Below are 26,982 nucleotides of genomic sequence, written 5' to 3' on the forward strand. Positions count from 1 at the left end.
TTTAAGAAACTCAATTTTTGGAAGAAAACGTTAGCCAAGTGACTCGGAAAATTAACATAGAGTTGGTAAAATCAAAGGTTCTCGACAAAAATCCGAAAGCCTTTCGGTACGCCCTTGAGTACAGCTTTTATTCTCCAGTGGCCAGCGTAGCAACTGGCAGACAAAACAGTTGAAAAACGAAAGCCCGTCTACAGGAAAAATCTAACGACATTTGGCTAGACCATTTCTGCTGAGCGGAAATCGAAGTTTTTGGTCGCGTAGTTCAGTTCCGATTTAAACTTGGAATCGCGTTTTTATTGATACTCCGTTTCCGTTGAGAAGCAATTAGGGCTGAGCATAAATACCATTTCGTGCTCTTTCCTTTTCTTTATAGTTCGCAAAACTGCTTCGAGGAACAAAGCACGATTTTCCGTCTAATAGCTAAGCAGCCCGCCTCCAGTTGCCCTGATGAGTCCGAAACATGCACGCTTCAGAATACACCGACATTATTACAATGTACACAGAGAGTAATTGAACATACGTTTACTAATATTCATAATTATATTAGTTTGTTAAGGAGTTGTAGATGGTGAGTTGAGAAGTATGCCTGTTTTTCCCCATTTTCATACGATGAGTTAAAAGAGCACCAGAGACAGTGGCGTAACTAGGAACTTCGGGGCCACCCGCGAAAAACAAATCGGCCCCCTTATAAATAGCACCGATTTTAATCGTAAACGTTTGGGGCCCCCCGTGCCGCGGGGTCTGCGGGGGCGCTATTTACGCTACTGACCAGAGAGCTTCAAGGTATGGCCTACTAGCCCCTGGAAGTAGGCTGCAACAATCGCCTAACCAAGCAGCAGGGAAATGCGAACATTAAGGTTTGGGTTCGATGATAGGTAAAAAAGAACTTTATAAACAAATCGAGGTAACCAGCGTAAAAAGGTAACTTTAACAGTATTTAAAATCCCTGCTGCTTGGTTTTGCGCTTGTGGCAGCCTACTTCCAGGGGCTAGTCGGCCACACTTTGAAGCTCTCTGGTACTCTTTTAACTCATCGTAGGAAAATGGGAGAAAAACAGGCATACTTGTCAACTACAACTCCTTCAAATTTTTGCATATCCTTTTGAAACACCCTGTATATTTATAGCATTTCATTGTCAAGGCAAAGTCGGTTATTCGACATTTAGCCTTGTCTCTTCATATGTTTCAATATTCTTAAATAATATTAATACAAAGATCAAAGGAGTTATTTAAAGAATGAGGCTTAAAGTACAAAAAAATTAAAAAAATAATATTTCGTCAGTTAAAAAATATAATTGTAATATACCGGTTTTGATTAATTAAATTCCAAAAGCCATCTTCTCCGAAAGTACATCGATATAGTTGTAGACCCTTAGAGATACGGATCAAGGGACAAATTTATCACAATGTTCTGTTTCCCCTTTTCAATAACAACGTAACTTTACCGAATGTTTTTTCTTTCGAAAGCTCGTGATCATAGCACTAAACGCAATATTAGTTGCTCGACAACTAAAGTTACTGCGGCATTTTCGGGGGAAAAAAGGTTTCAAGATGAAGAAGCTTCATAAAAGTATAGGTTGGCAGAAATCTCCGGAGGGTTTAGCAAGCGATTCGTTAAGGCACCCGGAAGCCCTCGTGACGCCGAGAGGTTCTAGTTTCCGGGGAAACGAGTACCCGCAACTGATCAACCATCGGAGGGTGGGGCGCGGAAAACCCTTTGATAACGACTATGGAAGAAAACAAAGAAGCGAAAAGAGGCCGAAAAAGGAATCTGACGGTAGTCTTGAGGGCGCCTCGAAATTACTCGAAATGTCAAATGAAAGGGAAGTCGCTTGGCCGGCCAAAGAGATTTCAAAAGGCGAAGAAACGGACACTGCAACTGGGTTGGCGCGCTTCACCCGTAGCAACCGAGATCCAGTCCGCGCTAAACTGGATTGTTTTGTATCGGAGTAGATAAGAAACCATTTCTAACCTTCGTTTTTATTTATGTTTAACTGGAAATTTTTTGTTACTAAAAGACTCCATTGTTTCTATACCGGAAACTTATAACGAGGCTTTTTCGAGTCCGTTTAAGAGAAATTCCAATTTCTTTTTCTATAAAAGCACCGAAACAGTCTTCAACTTTCTAAATAGAAGTCTACGAAGTTAGCCATTCTTTTTAAATTGGATTACCGAAATCGGCTTAAAGAATGACTAGTTGTTCAATTTTCTAGCTTTATCGACTATTTCTCGCGAGTATTACTATATAGAATAGATAATTAAAGGGGTTAGAAATATTTAAGTTTCTTTTTGGTGTTATTTTTGTTTCGGAAAAAGTGTAAACTACCGATAAAAACATTCCGCACCTATTAATTAAATAATTATAATTATCATAAGTTACGCTACGAAGATGAAAAATGACTAACGGTTTATTAGATTTTAAATTGTTGTGCTGTAGTTAGTGAAAAGCGGAAAGTTCTGGAGATACTCTTAAGAGCAATCATTTTATTCATATCATATAAATAATAATTTTCTAAGTAGGTTGAGTGGGTATAAGCTAATAAAATAATTAACGCAATAAGAAACTTTGAAAATATTTTTTGAGAAGGTTCAATAAATTCTAAGGAATTGTAATCGATCCTTTTATACTGTTAACGAACTCTAGTCGAAGATATTTGTACTTTTACTGTTATAGATATAATACAATTGTCCCAACATGCATTGTTATAAAACCAGTCACCGTAGAAAAAGTTGAATAATTTGAAACTGAAATTTAGAATAAACACATTTGACAGTTTTTTTTAATATTGTATCAAAGATAAATAATTAGCAAAAAATTCCAACTGCAGAGCAGTTTCGCCTTTAAAGAACTCATTAGTACAGTATAGGAATTCTGTCTTTAGACGGGTTTGCTGCCGATAATATAGATTGTTTTTTTGGATGTCAAATTACCGCTAAGCTGGTATCGGATCCGTGAAAGTCTGAATTCAAGGCTATAGAGTGCTGCCAGTGGACAAAAATAATGTTAATGATATTACAGTACGGTAATTTCTTAAGTCAATGTAAAACTAGGCTATAAAATACTAGGTATACAATATGTAACTTAACCCAATGTTTAAAAACTACATATTAAATGAAACAAGAATTAAAAATAGTTACATCATTTACAAACGTATACTTAATAAATGAATGGCTCATTAAATTCGAAAGATATAAGACTAACAGAGATAGACAGTATAAAAAAATTCTGGTTAAGTACCATTTAACGCGAAAAAGCAGTCTTCGATCATATTATACTACAAAAAAATCCCGCTAATTCAACCTCGAATTATCAAAAAAGACAGGTTAAACAATGGGCGATATGAAAATGGATACGCTCATAAACGCGGAAAACAAAATCGCCCAACTATACCGAAACCTGTCAAAAAAGTAACGGAACCATCTGTTGGGCCGGGTAATTAAAATATTCTCTCTGATGCTAATGTATCTCGTACGTTTCTCATCTAAAACTGGAATATTTTAGCGAACCCTAAACACGAATCAATTCTTTACCCAGAGTTCAGACTCGATATTTTTGGGGAGGGGCGGAGGGAGCTAAACCAAACGATAGAAATTTCACGCGCGCCAGCTAGTTCCATACTCCTTTTCTCGCTGTTAGTTTATTCTCGTCACAATTGATGGGACGGGAGGAATCGGCCGTTGTCGCTCGAGCCTCTAGAGACATTCCGCAGACGCGGATCGTGCCAAAAGTTGATTTAATCCCCGCGCGTGCGACATCGGTGCTCAAGCACACCCCGATTTATATAAAGCTGACAGGCAATTTAGATTCTAAAACAAACCCTCTCGACAAAAAAAAGAGAGATTTCCTTCGGCGGCAAAGTTAGGAGACGTTATAGATTTTTCGAGGGAGTAACAGTCAGAGATCAAAACAAATAAGAAACAGACCCGAATGGTTTATTGCCCATAAATGCGGTTATATTATGTTTTTAAAGAAGTTTTATAACGCGTCACTTTTGAACAAAAATGGGTTTGTTCGCTGTAACAGATGGTTTCTTTACGAACTAGAGAATCGCGATTTTATTGACTTGGCGTGATTTTTCATTTTTTAGTTAAATGTCCGGACGAAAGAACTAGGATTTAGTTGAGCTTACGATAGCACTATTGGTGGTATCAAGTATGTATCGTAGAGATCAGGGTTGGCACAATTTTGCCAAGGGTGGAAAAAACCGCGGTTTTTTTAGGAAAAAAACCTGGTGGAAAAAACTAGATTTTTTCGTGGTTTTTTCCACCTATTGTTTTCCTGTTAAAAACCGTGTGGAAAACCGTACTTCCATGGTTTTTTCCACCTCTAGTGGCGAAATTCAATAAAAATAAATAATAAAAGCAGTATATTCTTCTATTCTATTCACTCTTCTTCTGGTCTTTTTTCATCTCTCCTATTTGCAATGACCAAATTAGTCACTTAATAGATATATCAATGATTAATTTAGCATGAAAAGAGTTTTTCCACTTTTTACCGGTTTTTACCAGTTTTTCCCACATGTCCCAACAAAAACAGGTGCAAAAACCGGTTTTTGCCGGGTTTTTGCTAACCCTGGCTATCGATTCAATTTTAATGGGAGGATATCGTAACATAGGCTTAACAGCTAACGTGAAAAATTACTATACTTTGTTCATAGTCAGTTGATGAATACAAAATACGCGAATAAGCAGATTAGTCCATAATGAAAAGGGATAAAAAACCTAAATCCTTAACAAATTTGAAGAAATTTAAAAAATTTACAAATAGCTCGTTATAATAGATCTTCAAGCAAACATAAAGACGCGAATCTCGGACCAAATAGATCTTCGAGTGAAAAACTAAATAAAATTAAATAAAATAGCCAAAAATTCCAACGGCAGACCGGTTTCGTCCTATTTGGGACTCGTCAGTACCGTGCGGGAAATCTGGCTCGCGACTGTTTCACCGAAAAGGGAAACTAAGCCTAAACGTTAAAAATTTCAAAACGCGTTGGGGTTGACCGGTTTCGAAGAGCTTAGCTCTAGAACTTCAGAGACCAAATAGAAGTATATGTTAGGATGTTTGGTATGAAAAGTCGCTCAAATTTCGCAGGGATATTTTTGTTTCTGACAGTTGTCAAGATAAGCTCTTCTAAAACCAGTCAGACTGTTTTTCAATAACCCTTGTTACATAATAATAATAAGTATGACACTTCATATTGCTTTAATGCTAATTTTCTAACCGAACCTTTTTTCGGCACTGATATTCTCTTCAAGCTGTGACTTGGATTCGCGTCTTACCGTTTTGGATGACTACGTTTTGATAAAACTTTAAGCCCAATATCGGAGAGCACGTTCTGGAGTCGCGAGGGGCTTTGGCTTTGCAAATCACGCGTGATAAAAAACATGAGCTCGTGGCGCCGAGGAAAACATTTTTAATTTTTATCATTTTAGCCTAATATTCCGCCTATCTATCGGAAAACAGATATTTTGGCTTAGCGGAAGTCTCGCATATTTTAGACACTTGAGGGCTCTGTGTGAAAACATCTTGATTACGCAATAACTATGAAAATCAGTATGGTTGTAAATCTCGTTAATTGTCATAGTTATTGTTATTATGCTACTTATGGTAAATGTAATGAAGATTTATTCTAATGTCAGATATAGATTTAGATTGAGTTGATAAATAATAAAAGAATAAATAACCACCGACTAATTACCGTATCACATTAATAATATTAATTATCGTAGTTCATTAATACAAAGAAGCTCTACGGGGGCGAAAGGGGGAGCCAGTACCAATTAGCGAGACTGGCTGGGGATGGTGAGTTCAGATATCAGTCTCCCCGAAATCGTCTCTCCAGTAATAACGGCTCTCAGGGGGCCCGCAATTATTATTTTACCGGGTTCGGGCCCCTGTCGATTGCCCCGAATACGATGAATAACGATACATTCGGTCAAAGGATTGGCTTTCGTGGTATCCCATCTGCAAATCCTCGGGCCAATAATGCGAGATCCGTATTTTTCTTTGGGCGAGCGGGGTGTATTTTCTTTTAGTTGGTGGTTCGGCGGAGCCCTTGTGATTTGTAAAATAGCCTCTTTCGCTCATGAAACAGACGAGATTGGCGGGGGGGGGGGGCTCTTCTTTTCGCCTCTTCGAATTGACACGGGTGATCGCTTTCCCCAAAAAGTTACCGAGGATGCGAGTCTCGAGATTGGTTGACCTCCGTGGCGGTTTCCGTGTTCGTACGCTTAATGCAGATCTTTCGTCTATTTCGACTTCAGCTCGTTCCCACAAGATTCTTTAACATCCGGAATCCGAACCTCTCGGAAAGCCCGCTAGAAGCCGTCTCGAAGTTTCGGATAGCGTATAGCCGCGAAAGGAAATTCGGCGAGGCTTAGAACTTTCCACGAAAGTTATTTCCTGATAGGATAGCTAAACACGACAGGCTACAGGGGATAGCTATATTTTAGCAGTTGTAGTTTTCAGCCTGAGCCCGGGTTCAATATATCGACTTTCATGACCTGAGATTCACACTTACGATTTTTACGTGATAAATCTAAACTTGGATGGAATTTGGAACTATTTTGGCGTTAGCACTCTCTCGTTACAGTGGCGATTTATAATATCATAAACACAGCGCCTGATTTTGTGATATTTAATGAAATTTCAATTAATTCGAGGTTAAATTACGCGAGAAAATGGTTCGATCCAATGACCATATTTAGATCCAATTGGAATTAGGACAAAGCCAGTTTGAATCTCGTCACATAATTTTAACCATATTGGAATAAAGTTTAATTTCTACATCTTAATGGTAAGGGTAATAGTGAAATCATTATGCTCCATCAAATAGAGTGAAAAAAGATGGTTAGCGGTATGTCAAAATCAAGCGTCTTTCAAATGGTATTCAACGGTACGCAATTGAAATCATTTTTTAGTATGCTAATATTTCCATCAATGAAATATTCTGTATAGACAAGATTTAAATCTGACGTCGGAACAAGATTATTCTTCGAAAACAGGGTCTTACAAAAAATAGCCTCGTTATAACGTATCTTCGAAATTCTCCGGATCTCCGCGAATTCAATGTAGCACTGACCTCCTTTCACGAATTTTGAATAAATCGTCTTCCACGAAATAGCTGAAGGAAGCAGACTACTCTAAGTGAGGATATACTGCAATAAAATGAGCTTTATGCTTATTTGGTGAAAGTTAAGGAAACGGCGAGCCAAACGTAATATATTTTGCTTCTGCGAAGGAACCGGAAGAGACAGACGGCCACTCGCCCCTAATTTGTTTAAGGTACGAGTCTCTGACCTCTCAATTATTAGCATGCTGATATCGAATTTGCCCAAAAAATAACCCTCTCAGTTCATCCAAGATTTTAAAATAAAACATTTAAGGGGGAAGAATACAGTAAAAGCCTCTTTTTCGTTCAAGCTGAACTTTTCTGTTTTAATAATTACACAATTGAATTATATTTTTCTTATTAGGCTGAACCTTCCTCTAGTGCTTAAAATAATTTGGATAATTCTAATATTAATAATTAAAGAGATATAAGGTCCTAACTAAAGTGTAGTTTTGGTGCTTGCCCAACTTGTTTAGCTCCGGGGGTCCGAATTGAAACGTAATAACTTAATTACTTTTAAATTTAAAATTGTCCAAATTATTTTAGGCACTAAACAAGAGGCTGTTTTACACATAAATATTAATGTTATAAGTTGAAATACAAAATTAAAAGAGTTCAGCTTGAAATAGCGCGAAAGTAGACTATGGCCACTGTAGTCTTCCCCCTTAATTATCATAATATTTATCGGAATACTTAAATGGAAAGAGTAGATGAAATTAGAAAGGAATCAGCCCATACAATTGTTTCGGTAATTTGGAGGAACCCTTATGAAAAATTGTATCTTTGGAAAATTTGATCGAATTTGTGATTAGTAGAAGGTAAATTTTGTCAGAACGAAATTTGATAAATTGTAAAAATTTAATTTGTTTGATCCTATATTACTTTACCAAATAATATTTTATCTCGATTTTATACAACATTTCTTAATCAAATAATTTTTTATTCGACTTTTATCCAATATCTCTTGACAAAATAATATTTTATCACAATTTTATCCAATATTTCTTCAGAAAATAATATTTGATCAGAATTTTATCCAATATTTCTCGATAAAATAATATTTGATCAGAATTTTATCCAATATTTCTTCATAAAATAATATTCAATCGGAATTTTATCCAATATTTCTTTATAAAATAATATTTTATCGGAATTTTATCCAATATTTCTTCATGAAATAGTATTTGATCCCGATGTTTTAACATTTTCCTTGATCAAAGAATATTTTATCCCGATGTTTTAATATTTTCCTTGATCAAATAATATTTGATCCCGATGTTTTAACATTTTCCTTGATCAAATAACTTTTTATCAGAATTTTACCTAATATTTCTAGATCAAATAACATTTTATCAGAATTTTACCTAATATTTCTAGATCAAATAACATTTTATCAGAATTTTACCTATTATTTATTGATCAAATAACATTTTATCAGAATTTTACCTATTATTTATTGATCAAATAACATTTTATCAGAATTTTACCTATTATTTATTGATCAAATAACATTATATCAGAATTTTACCTAATATTTCTTGATCAAATAACATTTTATCAGAATTTTACCTAATATTTATTGATCAAATAACATTTTATCAGAATTTTCTCTAATATTTCTTGATCAAATAACATTTTATCAGAATTTTACCTAATATTTCTTGATAAAAAAACATTTTATCAGAATTTTACCTAATATTTCTTGATCAAATAATTTTGATCACAATGTGATAACATTTACCTTGAACAAATAGTATTTGATCAAAATGATATAAAATTTTACTTTCCCAAATAAAATTTTATAAAAATTATATAATATTGTACTTGTTAAGTAACATATACAAATTTGAAATTGGTCGGTGACAATCTGAAAAACGGTCTCCTTGTCAAGGCTTTAATTAAAATGCATTATAAAGTAATTAAAAAAATTATTTAGCGGTATTAATACTAACAATTACACAAAATAAGAAAAATCATTTATGAAACGCCCTTTCTCGAGTGCGCGGATCATTTTACACTTGAAAATTAATAAGAAACCAATTCACTCATTTTTGAAAAAGCAACGAACCGAAAAATGAATAGTGGTCTCAACTATTTATGACAGAAAAGATAACCCACGAAGTTTCTAAGAGAGTATTCTTGCCAAAACTAAAAAAAAATGAATTCTAAATTTATTACTCATAAAATACATCTTACGCGTATATATAAAACGTTCAATACTAAACAAAAAACAAAAATATATAGGCAAAAATTATATTGAGACCAGACCCTAAATCACGGAGGGCGAGGCTTCTCTGGAATCCAATTTGCCTTCAAAATGAAGGAAATTTCACAAATACGTTTTTATCACGCCCAAAATGGATCTAATGTGGACGGATAAAATTACCATCCCAATTTACGAACATAGCGTTACGATCAACTAACTTTCAAGTTTGAATATTAAGAAAATACTTTTAAGCCTTTGACAAGTTGATTTGTTTTTTCCCATCGCAAAATGATGAAAACAAGTATTTATTTTTATCCATAGCAAAAGTGAGTTGAAATTAGAACGTAGGTAAGTATACAAAACTAACTAGATTTTTTCCTTTATTTTGTCAATGGTAAAAATGAAAATTCGTGCATGCCAGAATTAGGAGGGAGATCTTTGGGTTGACGAGGATTCGTTGTACTTAATTTGGCGGGTGTGACAAATGGCTTAACTTCTATTTTGGGAATACGCCTAGTGGGCCGACGCACGTTTTAGGCTGATGAGCATTTTGACAACGCAAGTTTTAGATCACCGACCGTTTGGAAACCGGAAAATGAAGGCGTACTACCTTTGTGATATAGCGCTTCGTCGGAATCTGATTATTTGGAGAACATGGATTTGAGCAATCATCCATTTAGAGAATGCGCTTTTTGGACGAGCTATATTTTGGATAAGCCACCTTTTAGGATAACGACCATTTGGAGAAGTCACTTTTTGGGATAACGACCATTTGGAGAAGGCACCTTTTAAGATAACGACCATTTGATGAAGCTACCTCTTCGGTGAACGACCATTTATAAATACACCTTTTTGCCGAACGACCATTTTTATAATGTGCCTTTTCGGTGAACGACCATTTCGAGAATGCTCCTTTTGGGCGAACAACCATTTGGAGAATGCGCCTTTTCGGTGAACGACCATTTGGAGAATGCACCTTTTCGGTGAACGACCATTTGGATAATGCGCCTTTTGGGCGAACAACCATTTGGAGAATGCGCCTTTTCGGTGAACGACCATTTGGAGAATGCGCCTTTTCGGTGAACGACCATTTCGAGAATGCTCCTTTTGGGCGAACAACCATTTGGAGAATGCGCCTTTTCGGTGAACGACCATTTGGGGAATGCGCCTTTTCGGTGAACGACCATTTGGAGTACGGCACCTTTTCAGCGAACATTCATTAAATTTTCAGTTACAGATAAATCGAGAATAAACCTTCTCACGGATATTAATTTCTACTTTAGAAATAAAAAATTTCGCGTTTTAGCCAGATAAAAAAATATCATCTCATACCGTTAGTTATAGCAATCGACCATGCAAAAGAAAAATCGAATTAAAGGGTAAAACTCAACTATAATATCTGCCACCATAAAAAAATGGGTGGGACGCGAATCGGTGACATTTTTCTTTCGCTTCTAATTAACATAAAAGCCTATTATACGAGGTCTTTCATTCTTAACGTTAAATTATATAGGAATGTTAAGCGGTTTTTTTCATAATTCACGTATAATTATAGGCCCATCCATTATCCGATGACAAATAATACGATGCCCCATATTAAAGGGACCTGCCTCCAATTGCATTATACACGTATGTCAATGACGATATTCTGGCAGGTAGAGCTCAAAATCCAATAAAAGGTATAGATTTATTTTTTTATTAGGCTATAAAAGCACCACGTATTTAGAAATACGTATGTCAACTTTCGTAAATGGTCGTTAGTAATGGTTGTTTATTATTTATTGAAATATTATACACTGTTAAAAAATCCGTTCAGAAGACGTTCAACTTAGAACAGTCTGTTCAGAAATGAACGATAGAGTTCTATAGGTATGTAACAGAGAACGGTGTGTTCAAGATATTTTATTTCGTTCAAATAATAAACGAATGCTCTTTCACCCTCTGGAGGAAGGCTTGTAAACTACACAATAGAATAGATTCGTTCCAATAGCTAGGAGATCGTTCCCCTTAGAACAGGTTTTACACACAATCCTTTATTTGTATTGGTTTCATGTACATGTACTAACATATAAGAGTGACACTTTCAACGTATGACCAAAAGTAACAAATAAGTGTGACACAATTTTGCGGAAAACGTCGTAAGGCAAAAAGGAACAAATAAGTGTGACACTGTTTTGCGGAAAACTTCGTATGGTCAAAAGTAACAAACAAGTATAACATTCATAAAGTAATAAATGAGTGGTTTAGAGTGAGCTTTGTTATAGGTAGTTTTTTCGTACATAATTATGTAGTTTTAAGTTACTGTACTGGTTGATTAAACTATTACTCGTAGTAATTTATTTACATGGTGAGTTAGAACATGTTGTAATGAAGTTGTTTTTGTAGTTGTATGTACAGTGTGTTTGAAAATTTACCGAAGATTCAATTTCATTGTTGGAGCGTAGCTCCTTCACTAGCGACTCAAATGGCGTTAGGTCTGTAACGCCGTTTCTCAGAAACTACCCCACCTATTGAAAAGAAACTTCACACAAATAACGATATAAATAACCTCCGTGTCCTAACGAAGTGGAAAACGAAAAAGGGTGGTGAAAGGTCCGAATATATAGGACACGCACCGTTTTTTAAGTATATTTTTATTTGATTGGCAAGTTAGACGAAATTCGTTCGGAAATGTAATTGCCCAACTTCCAGAATTAAAATTTACAGAAAATATTTTGAAATATACTGCAATTTGGTTTGACGTTTTCAGCATAGAAATAAATTCTAAAATCGTTTGTGACCAGTTCTCGGCCTCTCGGCTGAGAATAGAATGTAATATCGCTATGAAAAGGTTTTATTTATTTAACGCATATAACTTTCGTGGTAGATATTTTAAGCTTATTAAGATGGTTGTAGTTGAGTTGAAACTGAATGCAAATTATCTAGTTTTAGGCCTGGTTTTCCTTTTCGGTGGGCAATGGGTTAGGTTAGGTTACTTTTATTAATTTAGCATGATGAACCACCGGTTGGGGACATGAGCTATGATTTTGAAAGCAATAACTTTATGTACTCTTTGTATTGGATAACGATAAAACATTCCAAGTCGAACGAGAAAATGATCCACGGCGAACGACAAAGCGTTCCACGGCGAACGAGAAAATGATCCACGGCGAACGACAAAGCGTTCCGCGGCGAACGAGAAAATGATCCACGGCGAACGACAAAGCGTTCCACCGCGAACGACAAAACGTTATAATTTTAACAAAGAAGGTTTGTTCAATATATACCATCTAAGTTCAATAATAAACCATCAACCATCGTTCTTTATCGAACTAATATTTTTGGTTCATATTAGAACCAAATGGCGTTCTGTTACAGGTACAACCTTCTGAACGGCGATTTGTTCAAATTAGAACAATTTTTTTTAACAGTTTAATAGCTTTTATTTTTTGTAATAAAAAAAGCGAGTTAAATAAACCAACAATTGATAAATAATTTAAACTGTCGGGCGAATAAATTATTTACTGGCCACAATTTGTGCTTTAAAGTTAAATAGGCACCTTTTTAAATTTAAATAATTTTGAAAAATCGAGAGTGCCCGTTGTAACCGAGGAGCGCTTAAGAATGAACAGTTTTACCCTTGGTTTTCATCCATTATGCATTCCACTTTAGAATCTTTAAAATTATTTACCCCCAAATGCGCGCTCACTTTTCAAACTTCGTTATACCTTTATGTAGTTTCGGTAATTTAATATAAGCGCGTTCAGTTTGCGCGAGGATAAATTTTAATTTAAGATTAGCGCGTAGGATGTTGTCGGAAACCTTCAAAACACAACGGAGCGAGGCAGACAACTGCGAGACTCCAACGGGCTGGACTTCGAAGGCTTAATGAAATTAAGCCGAGCATAAATAAAAACTAATTTTAGAAAGTGTCAATGGCGAGCCCCGCCGCAGTCTCGCGGATGACACCAAATTAATTATAAAGACCGATAAAAACATTACATATTTGAAAATTAGTTGATAAATTCAATAGCCGGATAAATTATAAACATAACAGGTGGTTTCTTTTCGCCTGTTCTCGCACTAAAAGTGTACTCTTTTTAGCCTAAAATCTTTTCTTCGCTGGTTCCGGAGTATCAGGGCTACTCTTTTTACTCCTTTTGAAAAGGAGGTGTAAAGGAGTAAATCGGATTTTGACGTCTGCTAGCCAGAATTTATGAGAACGAAATTTTATAAATTCTAACAATTCACTTTATTTGATCCGATTTTACTTCACCAAATAATATTTTATCTCGATTTTATCCAAACTTTCTTAATCAAATAATATTTGATGAGAATTTTATCCAATATTTCTTCATGAAATAATTTTAAATTATAATTTTATCCAATATCTATCGATAAAATAATATTTGATCAGAATTTTATCCAATATTTGTCGATAATATAATATTTGATCAGAATTTTATCCAACATTTCTTCATCAAATAATATTTGATCAGAATTTTATCCAATATTTCTTCATCAAATAATATTTAATCCCGATGATTTAACATTTTCCTTGATCAAATAACATTATATCAGAATTTTACCTAATATTTCTTGATCAAATAACATTATATCAGAATTTTACCTAATATTTCTTGATCAAATAACATTATATCAGAATTTTACCTAATATTTCTTGATCAAATAACATTATATCAGAATTTTACCTAATATTTCTTGATCAAATAACATTATATCAGAATTATACCTAATATTTATTGATCAAATAACATTATATCAGAATTTTACCTAATATTTCTTGATCAAATAACATTATATCAGAATTTTACCTAATATTTCTTGATCAAATAACATTATATCAGAATTTTACCTAATATTTCTTGATCAAATAACATTATATCAGAATTTTACCTAATATTTCTTGATCAAATAACATTATATCAGAATTTTACCTAATATTTCTTGATCAAATAATTTTGATCACAATGTGATATCTAACATTTACCTTGATCAAATAGCTGCTAAAAAGGCCACATGCAGCCATTTTGGAAGAACGTTTTAACTCCGACTCAAACTATTCTCCACCACAGAATCGGAGTAAAATTACTACATAACCTTACTCTTCTTACTCTACTGCGAAATCCCGGAACAAGCGAAGAGAAACAACGAAACATAACATTCTGTTGATTTGAACTACGTTATAGAACCTAATTTTTTTTAATATCTTTCGACTTAATAGCAAAGTTTCAAGTAACTTGTAAAGTTAATATGATTTTAAAATTTAAATTTCCGAAATTTTGAGAGGACCTAAAGTTAGTTAGGTAGTTTCTTAAAACCGTAAAATTGTACGTGTTTTCGCCTATCGTTAGAAAAACGTGCGAGTTAATGGCGAAAATCAATTGCCCATCAAAATTTGTAAATTATACCTTCCAATTTTTTAATTTAAAACTCAATGAATAACAAATCCAAAGTAAATCTATCGAGATGCCATTATCCAACCGCATTTCGAGTTTCTTTTAAAATGAAATATATTGGAAAACTCTGATGAGACAATTTAATGAAAGGATTTTCTGTGGAGTCTACCCGATAATCGAAAACGTTTAAGGGAGAGTTTACTTTTTTTAGGCGCGATTCATTTAACGACCGCGAATTTTTCTATAAGTTTATAATCGAATCGGCTCATTTTAGGTGCGCTGAAAAAACTCGAACATTTTGAGGGAGGGATAAATTGATTTCGAAAACATTTTATATCGCGTTGAATCAGGGAGAGCTCCAGTTTAGTTCGATTTGGTAGGGACCATTTTTATCATACATCGTTTCCGACGATGTTCGGGGAAGAATCAATTAACGTTACATGGAATGAGATAGAGATTCAAATAAAGATTAAGCTCTTCCTGCAAATTGCGTTACACGACTGATTTTATCACTTATTACTTAATATTATAAATAGACCCGATGAACCCCCGAACGGGTTTGGCGAAACTAGTCGTCTTTTTTTTAATATACATTATCTGGATCTTTTATTTCGTTTTAACCGTATTATTACTTATTAAAACTTATTTAACACTCATCCTGACTAACGTTATTTGAAATAAATTTCACTTTAGAAACAAAATTATGTACAGTCTCCGAATTATTTTATTGAATATATTTATTCATTTAATTATGTCGTATATAATGGAACAAGCAAGAAGAGATACCTATATAGATTTTTCACTTTTATATTTTAATATAAGGTTGTAAACATAATGAAAGTATTTTACAATTTAAATAATTTCAAATTATTATACATAATTTACACCTTACGTAATGGATACATTTAATAGAAAGCGCTATAGCTAAACCTTAATTATTTTGCATTCAATAATATTGACAACCCGATTACTCTGAACGAATGAGGTAATAAAGTTAGATTCGAAAACCGATTAAATCGAGACCACCCTAATACCCGTTAAATTGAGTCGTACACGTACGGTTTAAACTCAACACTTTAAAGGTTAAACTCGACACTTTAAAGGTTAAACTCGACACTTTAAAGGTTAAACTCGACACTTTAAAGGTTAAACTCGACACTTTAAAGGTTAAACTGGACACTTTGAAGGGGGATAAGCTAACTATATATCGGAAGATGTATCCCAAATTAAACGAGCATCTTAAACATCGCGGTAGACCATCTCGCGGGATAAGGAGAAAATCCTCTTATAAGCGGTTGCGGGATCTCAATTCCCGCAAAATCTCCCTTGATATAATGGGCAAACAAAGTTGCGAAGGAGCTTACCGCTATGAGATCTTCGGGAAGACCCGGAGGTAAGTTGCTCGCCTTCAGTTTCTCCATTGAACCACCGTTATTTTTCTGCGGCACATTGGCCGTGGTAGAAGCGCTGTAATTCATCTTCTATTTCAGATAACCTGCCGACGCGAAATATTCCAACAACTTGTTCTTATTACTATTTTCAACGTTCTTTTTTTCTTTAATCGCGTTCGATTAATATAACGTTTCGCGGGTATAAATGAAGTTGAACGACGACTTTGACGCTCGCGCCTTCTTATACTCGCGTGGTTGTTTTTCGGGCTGAGATTCCGTCAAGCTGCAATGTTCGGTGGCGTTTGTCGAATTGTTTCGTCGCTGACTAGGGACAAGCAGCACGCGCCCGAGAAATAAAGAGTACCACGTGATCTCCGTAGGATTCCGGGAGATGACGGAGATGCGAGCGGAGGTCCGTTTCATACGCCGGCGCCGTGAGGCGCTTTAGCGATCTGGCCTTTCGCGCGCCTCGCCTTTTGCCGCGAAATAACTCGGGAATTAACGCGTATAGCCCGCTAAGCGACAGCTTCGCTCTGTTAGACGAAAACTCACCGGAACCCCGATGTGTTGATTCGAGCTATATCGGCCTGAAAGAGACTTAATAACCCATAATCGAGATCATTTCGACGAAGATTATCCCGCAGAGCGTCTAGCCAGAGTAAATTCGCTTGATTTGTCGGATTTCGCTCGCTCCGATCGACAATTTAGCCGTATAAGGCCGTCTACTAACGTCCGTTCGAGTTGTTCGGGACAAAACGCGCGTGAAAGGGGAGGTCCTTCAACGGGAGCTGCCGCGGCTGTTGTAAAGACCCCACAACACCCCCCAACCGAAATAGAGCTATTAAATTAAGCTCGTTGCGTTGGTCGTCTTTCTACCGCGGAAATATATATTTCGTTCGTTCTAGAGCATAGAGCCAATTTGATTTGGGTAGCATTAAATTTAAAAAAAAAATGTTTTGAAGAAAATAAAAAGTTACAGAGAAAATCTCAAAAACAATTCGGCGGCGGGATCAAAATTTATCGGCGGCGCGCCGAAAAGTAAATGACTCTACGCCAGAGAAAATATTGGCGGCGGCGGCGTTGTATCGGTGGCGCGCCGAAAAGTAAATGGCTTGACGCCAGAAAAAATATCGGCGGCGGCGGCGGCGTTGTATCGGTGGCGCCAGGCTCAACGTCCAGCACGCGATTCGCGACGGTCACTATCATTAATGAATTCCGTATCAAATACGTGACATCAATTGTAGTTATACAATATTATTTTTTTATTTTATTTTTTTCGTTAACAATTAACTTTCGCGAAAGTTTTGTTTATTTATTTAATTTCCCTTATTTATATGTTTCGGTATTTCTTGTGGTAATAATTACGCGGTGTTTACTCGTTATGGAAATTTCGACGTCAGCTGCTTTTCCCTCGTGTGATACTTTCCTTAAGCTTAATACGCGAACATTAATCAGGGGAGCTATAATACAAGGGAATGTAGCCTACTTTGGAAGATGGCGAAATTAGACCTATGACGGGCTAACGTTACTATTTCGCGTATACTGCTTTGGACAACTGGTAGACAAAATGGCAATTCTCATCGAGGCATTATCGATGTTTTGAACCAAATTGCGTAACGGTAGACATTTATTGGCCTTCGCGTTGCTGGTTTCCGAGCTCACGCTCCATATAAAATGAAGGTGGGTTTTACGACTTTCACAAACACAGTGAACCAATAATCTAAAGGGACTCGCTACTCTCGATTTTCGAGATGGTACACGCGCTGGTCTAGATTGGTAGCTCCGCTGTGTTCGCGAGGCGCTTCATAAATTTCGTTCAACTAGCGCTAGGCGCGAGCGCGACGTGGTCGGAAATCGATTGCAGCGACACCGATTTTGTCCGAAATGAATTAAAATATGTCATGATTTCCAGACTCCTCCTATTAACTTATGCGACGGTGGAGAGTTGCATCTCCATAAGAGGTATGAACACTTGGGACACACAAATGTAAGCGTAGTAACGGTTCTCAAGGGTCATTGCCCAAAAATCGTCTCAAACATAAGGTACATTTTCCAAGCAATTTTAGGTTAATACATTAGTAACCTAACTTATATAGCAAGTTAACTCATAAAGCATCCCAACTCAAATGGCAAGCTAACTCATATGGCAAGCTAACTCATATGGCAAGCTAACTCATATGGCAAGCTAACTCATATGGAAAGCTAACTCATAAAGCATCCCAACTCAAATGGCAAGCTAACTCATATGGCAAGCTAACTCATATGGCAAGCTAACTCATATGGAAAGCTAACTTATATGGTAAGCTAACTCATATAGCAACCTAACTCATATATCGACCTAACTCATATAGCAACCTAACTCATATATAAACCTAACTCATATAGCAACCTAATTCATATAGCAACCTAATTCATATAGCAAGCTATCTTATATAGCAAGCTAACTCATATAGCAACCTAACTCATACGGCAACCTAACTCCTATGGCAAGCTAACTCATATGGCAACCTAACTCATATAGCAACTAACTCATAAAGCAACCTAACTCTTATATCAAACTAACTCTTATATCAAACTAACTCTTATAGCAACCTAACTCTTATAGCAACCTAACTCATATATCAACCTAACTCATATATCAACCTAACTCATATATCAACCTAACTCATATAGCAACCTAACTCATATAGCAACCTAACTCTTATAGCAACCTAACTCATATATAAACCTAATTCATATAGCAAGCTATCTTATATAGCAACCTAACTCATATAGCAAACTAACTCATGCGGCAACCTAACTCATATGGCAAGCTAACTCATATGGCAAGCTAACTAATATAGCAAGGTAACTCATATAGCAACTTAACTCATATAGCAACCTAACTCATATAGCAACCTAACTCATATAGCAACCTAACTCATATAGCAACCTAACTCATATAGCAAGCTAACTCGTATAGAAAGCTAACTCATATAGAAAGCTAACTCATATAGAAAGCTAACTCATATAGAAAGCTAACTCATATAGCAACCTAACTCATATAGCAACCTAACTCATATAGATTAACCTCTATAAACACTTGAGGAAAACTAGAAAATGCAAGGGCTATCGATTAGAGAATTTCAGAGACGTCGGAAAAGAAACAAGTTGACGTAATCCCGTAGTCGATAAAATTGGGAACCGTTGCTACATTTAGTCCATTCTGTATGTACGAGGGAGTGAGAGTTATCTTAAAGACAACTGATCATTTTGAAGGCAGTTACGGTACCAAAAAAGAATTAATTAAAAATCACTGACCCGTTGCGAGAAGAGATTCAATTTATACCAAAAAAATCAATAATTTTTTCTTTTAGTTCTCAACATGTCTTTACTTTATTTCCAGGCTAGAGCGAAACCAAATTCACCTTAAGCCCGATTAAGAATATTATAATGATGATAATTTTGACCTTTAATACAGCTTTAAATGGTAATTTATAAAAAGTTAACTTGAATTTCATTGCCATAAGTTGGAGAGAGTCTCTCCAACTTATGGCAATGAAATTCAAGTTAACTTGACGCACAAATAAGCCTAATGCGAGCAAACCAAGATTAACTCATTCCTTAGAACGCTGTAGTGGCCAGTTTGCATTTTCAAATTATTTACGACTCTCTAAAAGTGGTAATTTAGATCGTTTTTAGACATTTTTCTTAAGATACGTCTACGAGAGAGTGGGGTAATTCGGGATGGTCTATTTAATTATAACTTATTAATTACGAAATGTGAAGGCAGCCGACTTCTTGAAAACCGAGGGGTTAACCACTTCCTAAAATTCTGCCCACCGATTACAGGCATATTAATAATAATAATAATAATTAGCTAGGCTAATACCCAAGGCACCACCTTAGGCCCAAGTCATCTAGCGACTTATTATGCCTTTAAACAGGTGGCCGAGTTACATTGCGTAGGAGGGTGGTAGCAAGCCCTACAAACCACGTGAGCCAACAGCTCCCTACACTAACTATTACCGTTAACCTCTACAAGTTTTTATGGAAGGGGAAACCGGAGAACTCGGGGGAAAACCCCTTAAACCAGTGGGGAGAGAACTTACAAACTCAACGCGGAAGGAGTAGTCCCGAGTTTTCACCCAGTTAAACTGATTACAGGCTTTGGTAATGCTTAATCTGTAATCAGTTAGGTAATCACATTAATACAGTCAAAGCTACCGGCTTGTACACTGATTACGGGGAGTTAGAAACTGAGTATCTGAATTTTCTATACAAGACGGAATTGTGGAAATATCAGGGTTTATTTGGTTAGGTACCATCTAATTTGCCAACTTTTAAATTTAAAATGCTTTCACGATTTTGAAAATTTTATTTTGTTGGTGGTATAGACAATACGTTTCGATGATAAAAATACCGAGTCAACGAGTACAGCATACTCGAAAATGTAAATGTAAATATGGTTGGGTTAAGAAATTTCCACTTTTCACTTATGAGGTCATAAATAAAGGTTAGAGCTTGGAGGTATGATATGAGGTCATGACAAAATAGTCGTACTTGGAAGTGTGATATGAGGTAGTGAATAAAGGTTCTACTTTCAGATATGATATGAGGTCATTAATAAAGGCCCGTATTTAGAAGTACGATATGAGCTTATGAAAAAAAATATTCGTACTTCCAGGTATGATATGAGGACATGAAAAAAGGTCGTACTTCGAGTTGAGATATGAAGCAATAATAAAGGTAATTCGTACTTGGAGATGTGATATGAAGTCGTTAATAAATGTTCGTACTCGGAGATATGATTTGAGGTTAGTAATGAAGTTCCGTATTTGGAGGTATGAAGAAAGAGCCGTACTTGGAGGTGTGATATGAGGTTATGAAAAAACAGCCGTACTTGGAGGTGTGATATGAGGTCATTAATAAGGGCTTGTACTTTTAGGTGTGATGTGAGGCTATGAAAAAACAGCCGTACTTGGAGGTGTGATATGAGGTCATTAATAAGGGCTTGTACTTGGAGGTGTGATATGAGGTTATGAAAAAACAGCCGTACTTGGAGATGTGATATGAGGTAGTGAATAAAGGTTCTACTTTCAGATATGATATGAGGTCATTAATGAAGCCCCGTATTTAGAAGTACGATATGAGCTTATGAAAAAAAATATTCGTACTTCCAGGTATGATATGAGGACATGACAAAAGGTCGTACTTCGAGTTGAGATATGAAGCAATAATAATGGTAATTCGTACTTGGAGATGTGATATGAAGTCATTAATAAAGGTTCGGACTCGGAGATATGATTTGAGGTCAGTAATGAAGGTCCGTATTTGGAGGTATGAAGAAAGAGCCGTACTTGGAGGTGTGATATGAGGTTATGAAAAAATAGCCATACTTGGAGGTATGATATGAGGTCATTAATAAGGGCTTGTACTTGGAGATGTGATATGAGGTCATTAATAAAGGTTCGTACTCGAGATATGATTTGAGGTCAGTAATGAAGGTCCGTATTTGGAGGTATGAAGAAAGAGCCGTACTTGGAGGTGTGATATGAGGTTATGAAAAAATAGCCGTACTTGGAGGTATGATATGAGGTCATTAATAAGGGCTTGTACTTGGAGATGTGATATGAGGTCATTAATAAAGGTTCGTACTCGAGATATGATTTGAGGTCAGTAATGAAGGTCCGTATTTGGAGGTATGAAGAAAGAGCCGTACTTGGAGGTGTGATATGAGGTTATGAAAAAATAGCCGTACTTGGAGGTATTATATGAGTTCATTAATAAGGGCTTGTACTTGGAAATATGATATGAGGTCATGAACAAAGGTTTGTACTCGGAGGTAATAACGTTTCCGTTAGCCTTGTGAACAAACTGATTAAAATGGACGTCTGGTCTAATAATAATAATAATAATAATAATTTATTGATGACACAAGTTAATACATTTGTGAAAACTATTTACGCTTACATACATCACCCCATTATCCACATAAGCAATAGCTTGTGCGTGGTGGGGGGAAAAGAAAAAAAGAAAAAATAAGATAATAATACAAACATGTGAACAATAATCGTCATGACCTTTGTGTGCTACAATTAAGTTAGAGTTCTTAGTTACATAATGAGTTAAATATAATTAATGGAAGAAAAGAAAAGACAAAATAAAGTTAAGTAAAGTAACGGTTAATCAAAAACTCAAAAAATCATACAAATTCCTGTAACCATAGTTTTCCAACCATATAGTTATTTTTTTATATATATAAAAATTGTTACAAGATTTAATATCTTTATCTAAAATATTGTAAAGCTTGGATCCAAGATAGAATGGAGTTTTTTGACCTAGAGCTTTTATTTTTCTTTCTATGTTTAAATTATCATCTGAAACCGAACGGGTAGTGTAGACATTATGGTTCAAGAGTTTATCACGTTTAACAAAGGTATACATTAGGATTGTTTTTGCGTATAGTTGTCTTATGGAGAAGACATTAAAGTCATTATATAAATTTATTTTATGTTCGAAAATATTTCTACGTAAGCATATTCTTATGATTTTTCTTTGGATAATTTCGAAAGGTTCAATAATAAATTTAAAAGTACTGCCCCACGCAATTAGGCCATAAGTTAGTATAGATTGAACTACTGCGTAATATACACTTTTTATCCATCCTAAAGGGAGGAAGCCACGGATTTCGTAGAATTTAATGTTTCAGCATTTCACAAAAGACTATTTTTAATGAAACCAAAATGGCAAACATTTCATTAAAGCAATAATTAATCGCAATACTACCATCTGATTCATATAATGAGATGAGCACCGTCCTGCTGCACAAAAAATACATCTGAAATCGGCCTAAAGAATGTCGTACAACTTTCGCTACTTTTTTTTAAATTTTTCTTATAAAAAAACGTATAAAACCTCAAAGTAACGATAAAAGATTTTAACTTAAATTAATCTAATCTAATAACCTAAACAAAACAATAAATCTACAAAAGAATACATAACTGAGTCACTTAACAATAATAATTTATGAACAATAACAAAAATAAACCTAATTTAACTTTTTTTCTTGGGTTGGGCATATGAATCTACCCTAAGCAGGTCGACACAAATGTTTAATCGAAATTTCAAAATGTTGCCTTTTTGGTCAATTATTTATCTTTATCGCAATTCAAGGAGGTTTTACCGAACCTAATATAAAAATTAATAAAATGTGTTTTAATTTTTAGCTTTGGTTTCTTTAAAATGAAATGCTGATCAATTCAATATTTTAAAAAATCTACGTGAAAAAAATATTTATTCCACCTCATAATGAAAGATACATCAGTTTTCAAATATGCTCTATAACTTTCTCATCGATGTTGGTCTACCAACTACCGTTGACAAATTAAGCTAACTACCTAGCTAGCTAGGCTAACATCCAAGTCATCTAGCGGCTAAAAAAGTAAATGAACCGAAGTTATCAGACTGCTATACTCCCCATGCTGGAGGCGTTTTCCTTATGAAGTTACATTCTGACCTCGAATTTGAAATTTTGCGAGAAAAAAAACGTTTTTGTTTTTTCATAAGGAACACGCCCTCCAATTCTCAGCGCTATTTCGATAACTTAGGTTCATTTATTTCTGGGGCCTATTAATGCCATTACAATACGTAGGAGGGTTATGTTATACATTTTTAAAATATTGTAACAACTTTCCCTTTTAAAATTTTCGAGAAAAAAGCCATTTTAAAGCTATTTAGATTAGGAATCCTGTGAACGTATCTTGCAATTTTAATTACAAAACGTAGAAAAAGTGTTTTTATATATACCTTATTGAAAAATTCCAACCCAAGTCAAAAATTATTCTAATATATTTGGAAACCTAATATTTTAAAGAATTTAAGAGTACTTCAAGGTATCCATACTTCGTTTAGAAATTACAAAGAGAGCAATTTCTAATTATTTTCCGGAGGTCTCTCTTTGAAGACCTTTAAATTTATATTCCCAATATTTTTTCAAGTGCTCGAGGCAAAAATACAGTTCCTTCTATTTTTCATTAAGTTTATTTTTTGAAAAAGTTCCTACGAAAAAATCTAACAATTTCACTTCAAACGTTTGATTTCGCATTTAATTAAACGACAAACTCCGAAGTTTCGTCAAACATTCGAACTCGAAAATCAATCTTATCAGAATAGACGAGGAATACCGTAGTCAGTTCTAATTTTCAAGATAGATATAATATTACGCGTTTAATTTCGAAATTGGATATTGGAATAATTTAAATCAACTGCGACGAAATTTGCATACGTCCAAAGTTAAAACTGTGATATGCATATACGCGTGCATATATTGATAAATTTAATTAAATCATTCATTGGCCAACGGTGGATGTACCAAACTTTAAATGCTACTAAAAAATCGTCGTGTATCACGATTCTTGAGCAAATTTAACAGTGTGGCCTAAATACCCCACGTAAAACCGCAATAAAGTTGCCAGAAAATTAATTCGTCTAAAACTAATTAAGTGAAGCGGTAAGCTACCACTAGCCCACTATAAACATTAACGCTTTCATTGCGTTCGTTTTTTAGGTCTAAGCTTAATTAATTAATTCATTAAGGGATGTACAGGTAGGCGATCTATTTCAATTTAATTTCAACTAAATGCCCCAACACACATCGTAACATTGTAATTTTTTTTCAAATTGTGAAAAAAGCTACGTGTTTTTTCTCGCCAAGAATTCGCGTCTTTAAGCAGTTTCCCGAAAAAACGAACAACTCGAAAAGTTCGAAAGAGAAACGAAAAAAGGTACTTGGAATGAAAAAAGGCCCTATCGTGACATGCAGTTGGCACATATATAATATATGTGTGTGCGCTACTGTGGGGAAAAAACGAGTCGAGTTTGCCCGAGGACACAGTGTGCTCTGCTTCTGGTTTTCCTATTTTCAATTTCAGGCCGTAAAATACATTTCAGCCTGTTTGCTCGGAAACGAATTAACTCGCATTGAGTCGCGCGGAGCTGTCGCGAGTTTCGCGTTTCATTGAAGTTGGCCTGAACTACGACAACAGTTCCCAACAAGGACAGTGGCCTTCCTGTCGTTCGCGCTCTCATAAAACATTATTTCTCACTCAGTCTATTTTAGAGTGTTGCGGATAATTTGCATTGTAATGGAAATTTAAGTTGACTTTGCATCGAAATAAGTCACGTGGTTACAAATTCAAATATAATTCTGTGGATAAGAAACTACTTCCGTCGTTTGTCCGCTTTAAGGACAGAAACCCGACGATGGCTAAGGCGGACGCAAAAATATTGTATTAAGCTTAACGGCGATTTTTTACGTCGAAGCTAACCGTCGCGACGTGGCGTTTTTGGCCTAATGAAAACTAGGTCTTAGAGTAGATATCTTAACGTAATTTCCAAGTAATTTATTCGTAGTACCTTAAAAGTATTCGAATATGATATTGCGAAGCGTATAATATAAATCAATGTAAAAACTGAAATGTATACTTCAAAATCTTGTATTAATCGAGGTTATTAATTCATTTTCTATACATGGTGTTTTGATTTGTTCGCCCCATGCATTTTTCTCAAAAACTATATATATTGGGAATGGGAAGTTTTCAAGATGTATACACTTGGAAAAAATCTTTTCAATTTGTAAATTTCAAAAAAATCGTGTTATTTTCCACAGATTTAGAAAAATTAATTTTTGACCACTAGGTGGTAGACGAAAACTTTCAATAAAAACTTTGTAGAGTGTATTCGCACACTTAAAATAAAGTTGATTCGGTCAAGACAAAAAAAAGTTCGTAGTAGATGGCAATACTTTTGAAACCTATGTATGTTTGTTAACAATCACCATTTTTAAAACTAACGTTTTTGTTTTTAATGATAATGAATTTTCCAAAAGCATTATGTAAATTAAACTTTCTGAAGGAATTACAATGTACTGTTCTTATAATAAATAAGGTTTCATGATTCCAGCATCCACTGCTATATACGTCTGCGCGCGATAAAGCATAGTTTGAAATATACTTAGGATCATAGCTGGAGCTATAAGCTGGAACGATGCAATAATTATATGGCAAGTCGTCTTCGCTAGTGGCTCGCGTCGGATCAATTTGGTTTTTTACGAATTCCCACAAGAAAAAGTCGGGTGGTTTTAGATCTGGGGACCTAGGAGGTCATCGAACTGGACCGTTCCTTGTAATCAACGTTGCTGGTGAGCTGACGCTCCGTCATGCTGGAACCAAATGTGTGGAATATCGATCAACGCATCTGTAGCTTCATTCTGAAGAAATGCTAGGTAGTTCTGCCCATTTAGCCGATTCGGTAAAAAAATATCCAATAACGCGATCTCCTAGAAGACCAGCCCAGACGCTTAGGCGAAATTGGACCTGGTTGTGGTGAGGAAATCCCCAGAGCGGATTTCCATCACTCCACAGCAAACGAAGGAAATCTCAATTTTTCACGGGTACTGAACCAATTACAAAAATCCAATCTGAGTTGACTATAACCATCGTGAAGTGCTTGGTGAAAAGTGCACGAGTGGCATGAAATAGATAAAAATTGTGACGATAAAGAACACTCCAGACATAATATGTTGACAAATTCAAATCGGAGCATGCTCTTCTTATACTTGCTCGAGGGTCGGAGACAAAGTAGCCGAGGACTGTGTCTTCCATTGTAGAGGAAAATATAGGGGGGTGTTCTATTAAGTACTTTTTTCATAAAAGAGGACACTATAGGCCCCATAAGCTTATGTTAGAAATGTTACCTTAACATTTGAAATAAACACCCCGTGTTAACTCGCTTAACGTTTCGGAGTTAGCGGTAGTTAAAATAAAAAGTTGTGTAGGAGATTTTAATATAGAGATAATAATAATGAAAAATAATTTTAGGGGGTTGCCAAGAAAT

General features: G+C 35.3%; 2 protein-coding genes across 3 annotated transcripts in view; both read right to left on the minus strand.

The window, feature by feature from the left end:
• The window catches only part of LOC149947957 (uncharacterized), a 534,917-nt gene that overhangs the window by 418,209 nt on the left and 89,726 nt on the right, over window positions 1-26,982 (minus strand). The gene's annotated exons all lie outside the window — the stretch shown is intronic.
• The window catches only part of LOC149947967 (inactive dipeptidyl peptidase 10-like), a 178,273-nt gene that overhangs the window by 120,282 nt on the left and 31,009 nt on the right, over window positions 1-26,982 (minus strand). Inside the window, exon 1 of one of the 2 annotated variants that reach the window (XM_090172412.1) lies at window positions 16,081-16,376. The exons of the other annotated variant lie outside the window; for it this stretch is intronic. Within the exon in view, the coding sequence (XP_090028538.1) occupies window positions 16,081-16,194 (114 nt within the window). The 5' untranslated portion in view covers window positions 16,195-16,376. Of the gene's footprint in view, window positions 1-16,080; window positions 16,377-26,982 lie in introns of those variants that run through there. 2 annotated transcript variants of the gene reach the window in all.

Source organism: Leiobunum rupestre, chromosome 4, assembly GCF_980474605.1.
Source record: "Leiobunum rupestre chromosome 4, qqLeiRupe1.1.hap1, whole genome shotgun sequence".
Classification (NCBI taxonomy): Eukaryota; Metazoa; Arthropoda; class Arachnida; order Opiliones; family Sclerosomatidae; genus Leiobunum; species Leiobunum rupestre.